A 13,605-nucleotide genomic window follows, 5' to 3' on the forward strand; every position below is an offset into this window, starting at 1 on the left:
GAACCTCTCGATAGTGTAGGTTTTTTGTTCTCTGGATTCTCTGATGTCGGTTACAATCCTGTCTTCCACACCAGGAATCAGAAACGACTTTCTTGTTTCGTTGTCAGGAAAGCAGATCTCCATGCCTTTTAAACATTTATTTTATTGTATTATTATTATTATTATTTTTCTGAGATGGACTCTCACTCTGTCACCCATACTGGAGTACAGTGGCACGATCTCAGCTCATTGCAACCTCTGCCTCCAGGTTCAGGTAATTCTTGTGCCTCTGCCTCCCTAATAGCTGGTATTACAGGCATGCACTACCTGCCTGGCTTCTTTCTGTAGTTTTAGTAGAGATGGGGTTTTGCCATGTTAGCCAGACTGGTCTCAAACTCCTGACCTCAAGTCAGGATCCACCTGCCTCAACCTCCCTAAGTTCTGGGATTACAGGTGTGAGCCACTGCACCCAGCCCCATGCCTATTAGAAAAAGGAATGAGATCAATTCAGAGTGGTTATTGTAAAGAATCAGTCATGTTTCTTACAGAACCTGGAGTACCAATAATATTCTGTCTCTATTCACTTTATTTCTCTTGGGTTTCTCTCTTCTTTCCATGGGATCACTATTTGACCTTTGGACTTTAAGGAGCTAGTTTCTGAAAAGTAATGCAGGCTGTTGAGTTTTTCTCCTTACATCCATAAAAACGTATGTATGTTACCTATTTTCATACCCGGTTTAAGACGTTGCCTCCAGCCAGCTAATCTCCCCTCTCTTGTCCCTGAACCATGAAACTTGCACCATCTCTGAAAAGTTTCCAAGTTGTTTTCTGTTTTTGTAGCTTGTAAAAGATGTAGTTTTTTGTTGAATGATTGTTTTTAAGCTGCTTCATTTGTTTTTGGACTGAAAAGTAGCATAGCTACCCAAACTTGGACAGAAAGATCAAATTCAGAATCTCTGGAAGTACAGTAATAGAAGCTAATTACTTCATGTTTTCAATATGAATGAGACTCAAATACAGAACAGAATTACTGCTTCCCTGTTCTAACTCGCACCCTCAGCTATGCTGGCAAATCTTGTTTTTCCTCTTGGGTTTAAGGGAATCTGTTGGGAATAAAAAGCATTTTCCTCAACTCCACCTGCTGGATGGAATGCATAAAAGCCTCCATGAGAGATCAAAGTATTTAGCAAATTAAACTTCAGCTTCCAAAGTTTCAAGTCTAAAATACGTTTCAGAGTTTCAAATTTGAATCCAGGCCAGAAACATGCATGCTGATACTAATGATTTGTTTCCTTTGGCAGAGGGTCTAGGGAAGTGTTTTAATTCAGCTGTGGGGAGATAGGAGGATTGCGTGTATGTGGCTTCTACTCGGTTGTCTGCAGATGGTGGAGAATGGAGTCTACTAGGTTCCCTCTTCTATCAGTGGCTTCTACCTCCCTGGCTGGCCTCTTTTCAATCCATGCCCTACCACCCCTTGCTTTCTATACTTGAGCCCCACTGGCATCATGCTCCTTCCTGCCACAGGCCCTTGGCACATGCTGCTGCCTCTATCTGGAGTGTTCTTCATAAACCTTGCCATATCTTTTTACCTATTCAACTTGTACACTTCCTTCAGACATGAGCTCACTTCCTAGGTGAAGCTCTTAAGTGAAATGAAGTGAAATCCCCTTCTTATATGGTCGGAGGACACTGGATACTTCTTGGTAAGCAGCTGTTATAGTTGCAGTTTTACATTTCTCTGTGTGATCCCTTGGGTAAATTACTTCTTAAAGGGTGGTATATGTATGACAGGACAGATGAGATGTGGATTTCCTTTTACGATGTTAAAATTATATGTTTATTTTAATGTGTATTTTAAAAATCTATATAGTACTGCTAGTAATGATTACTTACACTTTTGAGTATTTTTGCATACAATGGGCCTTAAAGTAGACAAAACAATTCATGTTACATAAACTATATGAATTAGAAGTACCATAATCAGACAATAAGTATATATGGCAAAAATTTTGGAAGCAGTATACAAATGACTGAAATTTGAAAAATGATGTGTTCATCAGTATCTATCTCCCTTTATGACAGTGTAAGCTCCAGGAAAGAGGTTTTCTGTGCATCCTTGCACCCACCAGACCTAGTGCATATTTAGGTCTTAAGAAATATTTGTTGAAAGAATGGACACGTGATTGAATGAAAAACCTAATGATTTAACAAGTGTCCCTCCCAAGTAACATCAGGACAGGTGATTAGAAAGAAGGTTGAGGTTTTATTGAGGATCATCCATATAGATTGCAGACAGGAAATAGGCTGGAACTTTGTAGACTTAGAGTGTTCACTTCAGATGCCCAGAGACTTGGCAGTCACAGGGCTGCAGGGAACCATGCCTGTTACCCTGCTCAGAACAGTTCAGTAGCGTCCTGGGAAGGTATTGCCACAGGATAGACTCCCTGGGAAGCAGACTCTGAGATGCAGATTAGCACATGTGAACTTTATTAGAGAGTGTTCTTAGAGCACCTTTGGAAGAGAAGGAAGCAAAACAGGGCAGAGGGGGAGGTTGGGACATTCCCAATAGAGGCCTCTGCTTACCCTGTGAGAGGTTCTGAAGCTGGAATAATCCTTTAGAGCTATCTAAATAATTAGGCTTGGTGTGGTGGCTTATGCCTGTAATTTCAGCACTTTGGAAGGCTGAGGCAGGAGGATTGCCTAAGCCCAGGAATTCAAGACCAGCCTGGGCAACAGAGTGAGACCCCATGTTATAGTTTGGATGTGTCCCCACCCAGATCTCATCTTGAATTATAGCTTCCATAATTCCCAGGTGTCATGGAAAGGAGTCAGTGGGAGTAATTGAATAATGGGGGCATGTCTTTCCTGTGCTGTTCTCATCATAGTGAATAAGTCTCACAAGATCTGCTGGTTTTATAAAGGGCCGTTCCCATGCACACACTCTCTCTTGCCTGAAGTAAGGTTTGTCAGTAGAGGGCGCCGGAGGGACACTATCAGAAGAAGGGGCATTCCTTTGGGGTTCTTGTACTTTTCTTCTTGCTCCTATGGAACAGTGGCCACTGGGCAGCTCCCTGTGGAGACGTGCTGGTGCACACCTCCTGGCGAGTTTGGCTGGTACCCCAGCAAGTGCTTCCAGAGAGTTTCACCAGCATTAGTGGGAATGAAGCACCTCAGTGAAATTCTTCACCATCCCGTGGGCCACAGCCATGTCTCAAATGCAGCCTGAAGCTCATCGTGAGAGGCTGGCCTCTTTCGAGTGGGTTCCTTCCTTGAGTGCCCTCCTCAGCCTTGATAATAGTAGCTGCTCCCTACGTCTGCTATTCCAATGTTCTTTAGAGAGCACTTTACCCCTCTTAGCAGCTAATCGCTTTTACTTGTTAACAGTTCTTTCCATTAAAATGTTCCCCCTGTTCAAATGATTGGTGTGGTTTCTGTCTCCTGACTGGACCCTGACTAATGTCATCATAGACAATAAATGGTTAATGGATGGGCTGGGCACAGTGGCTCACACCCGTCATCCCAGCACTTTGGAAGGCCGAGGAGGGTGGATCACTTGAGGTCAGGAGTTTGAGACCAGCCTGGGCAATCTGGCAAAACCCTGTCTCTACTAAAAATATAAAAATTAGCTGGGTGTGGTGGTGCTCGCCTGTAGTCCTAGCTACTCAGGAGGCTGAGGCAGGAGAATCACTTGAACTGGGAAGCGGAGGTTGCAGTGAGCTGAGATTGTGCCACTGCCCTCCAGCCTGGGTGACAGAGTGAAGTTTTTGGGAGCTATACATTTTTAAGCAATCTATAAAACAAATCTCTTTTTCACCTCAATTAAATATATGGCAGATTCCAGTAGCACCGAAGATATGGAAACATATTTCCCTCTCATTTGCTCTCTCTGCATAACCATCATATGGATTTACAATTTTGTCCTGTAGTTGCAGAAACAATCCAGCCAGTCTTAAAACTTGTACCATTTCCTGGGTCAATAGTGCTGTCCCTAATGCAGGTATTCTATTTTGAGAATGCGATAGATTTTACTGTTCGTTTCCACAGGAAGTTGCTAAACTCTTAATACAGTTGATATTCCCAGGCTCTCAACAGTCTTGTGATTCTAATCTACACAAAACAAGGTAGTATATAATATGTTCCTATAAATTATTTTGGAGAACAAGGCATATTAGAAAATAATCTGACATCTTATTCTTATGTGTCTATGGGTCAGACTAAAAAAAAACATTTCCTAAGACAAGAAAACATGAAATGTGAAAATCACAATGAAGGATGTCTCTGTGACAACTGGCACAAATTGACTGTTTACATCTCTATCCCTAAACACTTTGCCCAAGTGAACCAAATCCTTACATTGACACAGTTCCAAACGGAGTGCCCAACCCTTCATTAAGGCTGATAGAAAAGCACATCGAGGACATGTGAGGTTTTACTTGTTTATGTAATAAGACAGACACCAATGTTTAGCTGCTGCATGTGTAAATTTAGCCTGCATGACAGTGGGGAGCTAAGAAGGAAGAAGGCAATTTGGGAAATACCTCCTTCCCACATCACAAACATTCTCAGAACCATCGGAAGACCCCAAAGCTAGGTTCTAAAATATGTGCATTTTATAAAGGAAACCCACCCTCTGGCTTCAGGCTGTGTGTGACCTGGTTTCTCTTTTTAATTTTATAAGTAGGGTGGAAAGCTAACAGTGTAGTATGTCATGGTCAATATGTCAACCGCAAAGTGGGTCCAACGTTGCAGAAAGATTCCAGTAGTCATTTGGTACATTTCCCTTGTAAGTTGCAGGAACAGTAGGTGAATCACTGGGGTCTGGAGTCCCTAATGTCAGATCCCCAAGCCTAAAGCTCTGAAGTCTCCCTGTGGATTTTAGTGTATATTTATGTACAATGGCAAGCAGAGTTTTTTCCTGGGGCCAGAGGACAGCTTTAAGGAGTGGATTCAAAAGGAGGGGGTGCCACTTTTTACTAGACATTATTTCACTTTTAACTGTCATGAAACAAATCATCCCTAGTCATTTTGAAATGGAGAACATACAAGTCCCACTGCTCAGTTGGGCTTAAATATTTCCATATTGTCACTACTGCTTCTAAAAATATTTTTTGTTAATTTGTGAAAGTGTAGTTGACAGCACATTTTTGTTTGATGTGCATCGACTACATACTAGCTAACATAACAACAACCAAAAGGGCTTCGGATTTGAGATTCCTCCTCCCTTCCCACCCCATGATAAATAGGACATCACTCAGCTAAATATGAAAAGTGAAGACTATGCTTATATTTTTCTCTTTGTGGTCAAGTTCACTGACAGGCGGGCCATTCTCAGCCACCCGCACCCCACCAAATATTTAAGACATGGAATTACTTTGTTTAGTTGGTTCAGCCAAGATGGAAATTTCAGATCCTTGTATAAGCTGCATTCCAGCAGCAATGGTGTTTAGCTTATGACTGAGCCAGGAATGACACACTTTCTAAAAGGTAGAGAAGCAGTGAGAGAGGATAATTTCCAGAAAGTGATGGGAGCTGAGGAAGATGCATGCAGGTCCCAGGTTATAGCCTTTTCTCAGTTCTATCTACTTTTTATGTTTTCATCAGAAATGGTTAAGAACTAGGAATTGGTAGGGGGGTGGAGGAGACAACAAAGAGGGATGAAGTGAAGACTGTGGGAGTTGGGGAGGGAATGACCTCAAGACCCAAAGTGATGAGAATTTCAAAGGAGGGGGAGGGGTCACAGTCTCCAGGGCTTCCAAGAGCAGAAAAATCTGCTAGACCAGCCTTGCAGGCAGCAGTGGGCGCCCGTGGAATCTGTTCCATTACATTCATTTTGCATCATTAGCAGCAAACCCAGCTAAAAAATTAACAGAGCCTTCAAAACAGATGGTTCTTGGGTAATAGGATGTCCCCTTGTCTTGTTTACTCAAGAACAAACTGTGTCTTTGAAAAGACTAAAGTCATAACACAAGATCCTCATTGGGTCTCGCCATCTTCGGGAAGAAGAAGTCAGTGTTTTTCAAACTACGGTTGTGACCCATGGATGTTGTGAACCAACTTGAATCATGTTTGACCAGTGTGTTTTAGTGGAACGTAACAGAAAAATCAAAGTGCATCTCATCTAGTTTTGTGAAATGGTTGCTTTTGTTGTGTGTATGTATAACCATATGTATGTGCCAGGTTGTTATGGAAAATGGAGTTCTTACGGTGGAGCAAGATCTAAAAGGTAGAAAAACACTGCTTTAGGCAACGTTAGAAGGGAAAGAAGGGATTGAGTGTGGTATACCAATGTGGTGTGTAATTAGCAGAGTGAGCACACACTGCCCAGCTTTTTCTTTAGGTGATGTGCATGTATCTGTGTGTGTGCATGTGTGTGTGATTCCACATGATGTGCTAGGCAGCAGCATACTTCCTCCTAGGAATAAGATGTCTTAAGATCCAGAGGTTTCTTTAAGGAAACACTGCTTAGAATGATAATTTAGAAAATCTGAAAAGCAAATCTACAGCTCCACATCAGAGCTCTTAGGATGAATAGATCCACCCTCTTGCAATTGACTTAAATTATAAATAAGTCCTTAAATTTTTTGGGGGGTGGCCAGGTACAGTGTCTCATACCTATATGCCAGCACTTTGGAAGGCCGAAGTGGGCAGATCACCTGAGTTCAGGAGTTCGAGACCAGCCTGACCAACATAGAGAAACCCCGTCTCTACTAAAAATACAAAAAAATTAGCCAGCTATGGTGGTGCATGCCTGTAATCCCAGCTACTCGGGAGGCTGAGACAGAAGAATGGCATGAACCTGGGAGGTGGAGATTTTGGTGAGCTGAGATTGCTCCATTGTACTCCAGCCTGGGCAACAAGAGCAAAACTCTGTCTCAAAAAAAAAGGTTTTTTTTTGTTTTTGTTTTTTTTTGTTTTTTTTTAGGTCATAGTATCTTTGCCTGAAAAAAACAAAAACAAAACCCAGCCAGTCACCTCAATAATAATATCATAATTTTACATGGCTGATGTTAAGAAAAAGTTTCACCTGAGTTATTTGTGGTACCTGGCTCATCAGGAGGCAAATTTCCTGTATATGTATATTTCCCTAACAGAAACATAGAAAATAAGAAAATCATCCATACTGCCGGTTTCACCTGAGTTATTTGTGGTACCTGGCTCATCAGGAGGCAAATTTCCTGTATATGTATATTTCCCTAACAGAAACATAGAAAATAAGAAAATCATCCATACTGCCTTCTGTTTCCAAAAACATTGAAATATATTTCTACCTTCACATTCCCTGTTAGCCTTTAAAGTCTGATATCTGCTAACAGGGTATCGAAAACTAAGCAGCCACACCTCAGGGATGCTGGGGAAGTTCTCTGATAGAAAGATGAAGAAGCAGGATGCTCAGAAACTCAGACCCATTATCACTGATTAATGGAACATTTATTAATATTTGTAAGGTGCAGACTATGATACACAAAAAGACAGTGATGTAAAGTGACAGGCGTCTTCATCAGAAGTCTGCTTTGTAGCCTGCGAGTTTAGTTGTCAGCAGTACACTCAAGGCTGAGGACGTGGTGACTTGGGCTCCTTTGCCTCTGACACAAAGCAAGGACCTTCAGTAACAGCTGATGCTCCAATCAGTTTTTTGTTCATACACACTGTTGGCCATAGGAATCTTTCTTATGGCTTACAAGGAAACCAGTACCTGCCTCCACCACCATCACATTGCAAACAACCAAAAGCACATATGTTCATGATTCTTTGTTCAGAGTTGACTCAAAAATGAGTCCACATGAGAGGCATGTGACAGGAGCTGGCTGCGAGACTTACTTAAGGAAGACAGCAGTGGGAATGTCCCTAGGTTAATGAACTAGAGTATGTTCAGAACAGAGCAGGGAACTACCAAACTCTTCCTTCTGACAAGATCTGACAGGTTCTTTGCCTGATTTGAAAGCAGTCCCTCTGAAGCTGACCCAGTTCTAGAGTTGAAAATGCTTACCTTGCTATGTCCTCTGACATTTTGATAGGGGTTTATTTTATGCTGGAGGTTGCTAATTCTTCCAAAATCTGGGTTTCTGGGATTTGCCATTTATTCAGCAGGAACCTACAAAGTCTGTTTATTCTTGACTGAAAGAATTGAATACACAGCATCTTTCATCATAAATATAATGCCCCGGGAAAAGATACAGCAGCAAACCAGACAGACAAGGTCCCTAGGGGCCCCAGAACCCAGTACAGTGCCTAGCACACAGTAGGCAACTTAATAGTAATTGAACAGATACATGAATGATATCTGGGCTGAGATAGTCGAGGTCACATTGATGTTTTTGCTACAATGCTTTGCATCTCTGAAATTACAGACTTCCATTTTATATGTTAGCAATGGTATTTAATTTTCCTTGGCCAACATTATGCTTGAGTTTGATTCATACAATAAAAAGTATGGACCATTATAAATATCTTAGATTCCCTCCCTGGGTGTCTTCTTCTGGCCAAAATTTCATACTAGAGAGATGTTAAGCCACACTTCATTTTCTCTAACATGCCCTCAAAGATTTACTAAAATAAAAGAGATTTATCTTATCCAAGTTACAAAAACAAAAAAGTTACGAAATCATTTTGCTGCACAAATCTAAAATGCTATTATTAACCATAATGTCAACTTACTTAGGTCAGTTCTTCAATCGCTATGCTTTGAACATTCACAAATGGTCATTTTCCTTCCATTCTAAGTATGACAATTCAGTTACTAAGGAATTGTTTTTAATTAACAATTAATTCAATTTCCTATGAAACATGAGCTAACACTCTCATCAATTTTTATCCAAAATTATCATTGCTTAAGAGTTCCTGCTTTCAAGAGAAAATGTGTAGTAGCACAGTGGAAAACAAAAATCTCGTTTTACAGGTAAATGTTAAGTATCAGATAATTGAGTAGCTTATACATTGTATCCTATTACTATCATTGTCAGTGCCTGAATACTAATCAGTTTAACTGCTTTCAAGCTATATATTTTTAAATGCGATGAAGACATACAGTCTCACAGTAAATTCAGTGGCTTGTTAAAGGCCTTTACATGGCATCAGTATCGTATGGTAGAGATGAATGGAGTTTCTAATTTGCTAGCCACTTGAGTCAAGTTTACTTTAAGCAGGAAGCGTATTTATGCAAGTAATGGTAATACGAATGGTCTCTTGGGAAAAGCTGTTGGCGAGGATTTAACATTTTTGAAGTATGTTTTGTGTATCTTTGAAATGGGCATTTTATAGGCATTGGGCCAAAGCATCTTAAAATCATGCTCCTTATTATCAGTGCTGCCTGAATGCTCAGATAGACTGGTGAGGTGTGTTTTTAAGGGTGAGTGGAGGTCAGGTGAGGTGTGGGGATTAGAACCACCTTCATTTGAGTAACACTCTTTAGGACCAGGACCCTGCTGCTTAACATTTGGCGGGGAAGGCAGCAGTATCCTCGGCACCTGCACCTGGGAGCCTGATGGAACTGCAGAAACTCTGCCCCCGATCCACCGAGTCAGACTCTTCATTCAAACCAGGTCCCCAGATGATCGGCAAGCACTTCAGTGTTAGAGAAGCACTGGGCTAGGACCCCAAAGCTTCTGCTTACCAGTGGCCAAGCACAGTGTGTGGATTACTTTCTTTCCTTCTTGCTTCTGAAATCATCCTCTTTTTATGATATCCCCTCAGCCAGTTTCCCTTTCTTTCCCCTCACTCCCACACTCACTCCCTAGAACCACATGAGTTTTTCCAGCTCTGATGTCCTTGCTCTTATCAAGAAACCACTGCTAATGCTCCCCATCTGATGCCAACCAGGGCTCTCTGCTGCTGAGTAATCTTGGGAAGATTCAGGCATGGCAATGACTCCCAAGAATTTATTCTGCCTTCCGGTGGCTGGGCCTCCCCTTCTTCATTTATTCTACATGGAGATGTCATCCTTCTAAGGTATCGACCAAAACCCAATTTCCCCTTTCCATTTTAAATCCTTCTGTTCTCAAGTGGGGGTTTCTCTGTCCCTGTTTCTGGTCATGGAATGCTGCCTTCCTAACCTGGCATGAAGCTTCTTTGCTAATATTTGTAGGGCACAGAAAGGACAAAAGGTGTTTGGGGAGTCAAAGGCAGGGTTTACTCAGTAGAGGGAAATTACTAATGCCCCACTTAGCAGAACCCTTCATACACTTCATTTGGCCCTACCTTTGCAATGAGGGACTCAGCCTGTAAGAGGCAATTGGACATCCAACCTCAGACCCAGACTGGCCAGCCAGTTGGCCCCTTGAAGCAATTTGATCCCTCTTTTCCAAACTGTGCAGGGGTAAAGGGCTCTGCTAGAAGTGAACTGGGCATTTAGAAGCACATTGCTTACACATTCAGGCTTTGTGGGCTGGGGGTTAGCGCAGCCAATGGTCAAGGGAACGTTTTTGGGTCAACCAGGTGAGGACCCCTCAAGGCTTCTCTGGAGTGGTCAACACCCAGAACAGATTTCTTTAATCAGAAGAAACTGGCAGGGGGAGAAACAAGATCGCTTTCTGACCATAGTGAGTCCGAGGACCACGTTTACAGCTTCCATTCTTCTTGAGGCCGACAAACCAATTCTTCTCTGCATGTTTCTTGGATATATAGGTGTTGTAATGGTTCTCCTCCAGCCTCTCCAGGAACAAACATTCCTCATTTGGTGTCTGCTAAAAAGATAAAACCAAAAGAGAGTAGGACAATTAGTGGGTGGTTTGACATGGGAGTCCCCATTTACTAGCTGTGTGACATTGGGCAATGCTTCTGGAAGAATCAGCAACCTCCTGCATAAAATAAAGCCCTAACAAAATGTCAGAGGACATGGCAGGGTAAACCTAACCTTCTCAACTTTAGAATCAGGTCAGCTTCAGGGGGACTGCTCTCAAATCAGGCAAAGAGCCTGTCAGATCTTGACAGAAGGAAGACGTTGGTAGTTCTCTGCTCTGTTTTGAACATGCTCTAGTTCATTAATTTGGGAACATTTCCATGGAAGGAAAATGACAGTCTGTGAACGTTCAAAGCAATAGTGCAATTGAAGAATTGACCTAAGTTGACATTATGGTTAATAATACTACTTTAGATTTGTACAGCAAAATGATTTCATAACTTCTTTGTTTTCATAACTTGGATAAGATGAATCTCTTTTATTTTAGTAAATCTTTGCAGGCAGGTTAGAGAAAATGAAGTGTGGCTTAACATCTCTTTAGTATGAAAATCTGGCCAGAAAAAGATACCCAGGGAGGGAATCTAAGATATTTATAATGGTCCCTAGTTTTTATCGTATGAATCAATCTCCATGCTTCAGTGTCCTCTTTAGGAATATTGGGGTCATGGCGGGACTTATTTCAGAGGGTAGTCATAAGGACTTAGAACAGTACCTGGTACTGAAGAGCCTTCAATATGCATTTGCTGTTATTATAAACTCCCTTTCCATTTAAGATCCATTTTAAAGTAATAAAGACGCTACTTATGAGGCCACTTCAAAGAGTCCTCAGGACTCTAGAATCTCCCACTGGAGACATCCTGATCACCTATAAGTACCTTGAGGGCAGGGCTGGATCTTTCATCTCTGTAGTGGCCTGGCACACAGGCGTGACTATGGAAAAACATTCAAAATAGGTAAAAACCAGACTGTGATGTAGTGGTTTTTTTTTTTTTTTTTAACTTGAAGACTACACTTAAAGAATAAATGAAAAGCTGTGAGAATATCCTCTTATCCTGGTGATTTTCACTCACAATGCCAGGATTTTACCTCAGTATTGTTATGAAGATATGCTTGTGCAGAATTTATCCTAAGCATGAAACATATCCTAGAATTTAAATATTTTTTAAAAATGGAAATAGCTTTATTTTTTGCTACTTATAAAAAGATACTACTTGTGGCCAGGCATGGTGGCTCATGCCTGTAATCCTAACACTTTGGGAGGCTGAGGCAGGAGGAGTGCTTGAGCCCAGGAATTTGAGGCCAGGCTGGGCAACATAGCAAGACCCCATCTCTTAAAAAAAAAAAAAGAAAATTTTTTTTTAAAATTAGCTAGGTGCCGTGGTGTGTACCTGTCATCCTAGCTACTTAGAAGGCTGAGGTAGGAGGATTGCTTGAGTCCAGGAGTTTGAGGCTGTAGTGAGTTAGGATTGTACCACTGTACTCTAGCCTGGGTGACAAGAGTGAGACCCTGTATCTAAAGAGTAATAAAAATGCTACTTATAAAAAGAATTGTACTTTTAAAAACATACCTTTAACTGGCTGGGTGCGGTGGCTCAAGCCTGTAATCCCAGCACTTTGGGAGGCCGAGGCGGGTGGATCACGAGGTCAAGAGATCGAGACCATCCTGGTCAAAATGGTGGAACCCCGTCTCTACTAAAATTACAAAAAATTAGCTGGGCATGGCGGCACGTGCCCGTAATCCCAGCTACTCAGGAGGCTGAGGCAGGAGAATTGCCTGAACCCAGGAAGCAGAGGTTGCGGTGAGCCGAGATCGCGCCATTGCACTCCAGCCTGGGTAACAAGAGCGAAACTCCGTCTCAAAAAAAAAAAAAAAGAAAGAAAGAAAAAACTACCCCAAAGCCTGTCACCCAGACACAGGCAACTGTTAATCACTGATGAACGTTCTTTCCTACGTCTCGTTATGTACACACAGAATAGATACAGCTATGTGGATATAGACTTATGATCTTATCAAAATGTCATGTTTCATTTGATGTTTTAAAAATGAACAACAAACCTATGAAAACATTCAATATTGCTAACAAGAAAAATGCAAATTAAAAATTATTTATCATATGTTAGCTATCCTATGTGCAAAGATTAAAAAAAATTGCAAGACTTAGAATGTGGGAACTAGGCACTGCCATGCACAGTTGGTGAGATAAATTAGTGGAAACTTTTTGAAGGTAGTTTAGCAATATGTCTCACAATTTACAATATGCATTACCTTTGATGCAGCAATTTCACTTCTAGGAATCTATCCCTAGGAGATGGTTGAGCGGGTGTACAACTATATCTTTGAAGATGGTTTGTGAACCAATGGTTATAAGGGCAAGAGACTGGGAGTAACCTATATGTCTATGGAAAGGTAATTGGTTAAGTGGATGAAAGAACATCCATGCTGTAGAATCCAGTGCAGCTGTAAACTTAAGCTGGAAATTAGCCACAACATATTAAAGAGTGTACTTACTTGAAGACAACATCTAGCAACCACTATTTTGTTTACTTATAGTTAATCTGTTGGTGGGATGGGGAACTCAGATTTTAAACTTTCTATTTGTCAAGATCTTAGAATATATTTATTACATTTGGGTTTAAACATGTATATTAAAACACTTATGCTGGGAAATGAGACATCTGATTTTTCTTTTTCTTTTTTTGAGACAGAGTTTCACTCTTGTTACCCAGGCTGGAGTGCAATGGCGTGATCTCGGCTCGCCGCAACCTCTGCCTCCTGGGTTCAAGCAATTCGCCTGCCTCAGCCTCCCGAGTAGCTGGGACTACAGGCATGTGCCACCATGCCCAGCTAATTTTTTGTATTTTTAGTAGAGATGGGGTTTCACCATGTTGACCAGGATGGTCTGGATCTCTTGACCTCGTGATCTACCCGCCTCGGCCTCCCAAAGTGCTGG

At 41.5% G+C, this 13,605-nt stretch overlaps 2 protein-coding genes across 16 annotated transcripts in view; one reads left to right on the top strand and one right to left on the bottom strand.

Annotated features, from left to right (window-relative positions):
• Nucleotides 1-13,605, top strand: part of ARHGAP26 (Rho GTPase activating protein 26) — a 914,282-nt gene that overhangs the window by 259,997 nt on the left and 640,680 nt on the right. The window lies entirely within an intron of this gene.
• FGF1 (fibroblast growth factor 1) overlaps nt 7,389-13,605 on the bottom strand; it is a 107,139-nt gene continuing 100,922 nt past the window's right edge. For 4 of the 8 annotated variants that reach the window (XM_017968523.4, XM_008986770.4, XM_002744295.6 and 1 more), the window contains one exon: nt 7,389-10,658. In XM_017968523.4, coding sequence (XP_017824012.1) covers nt 10,645-10,658 — 14 coding nt within the window. In that variant the 3' untranslated portion in view covers nt 7,389-10,644. The remainder of the gene's footprint in view (nt 10,659-13,605) is intronic. The other 4 variants (XM_008986790.4, XM_035292201.3, XM_078362121.1 and 1 more) reach the window with 2 other exon arrangements.

The sequence above is a fragment of the Callithrix jacchus genome, chromosome 2, assembly GCF_049354715.1.
Source record: "Callithrix jacchus isolate 240 chromosome 2, calJac240_pri, whole genome shotgun sequence".
Classification (NCBI taxonomy): domain Eukaryota; kingdom Metazoa; phylum Chordata; class Mammalia; order Primates; family Cebidae; genus Callithrix; species Callithrix jacchus.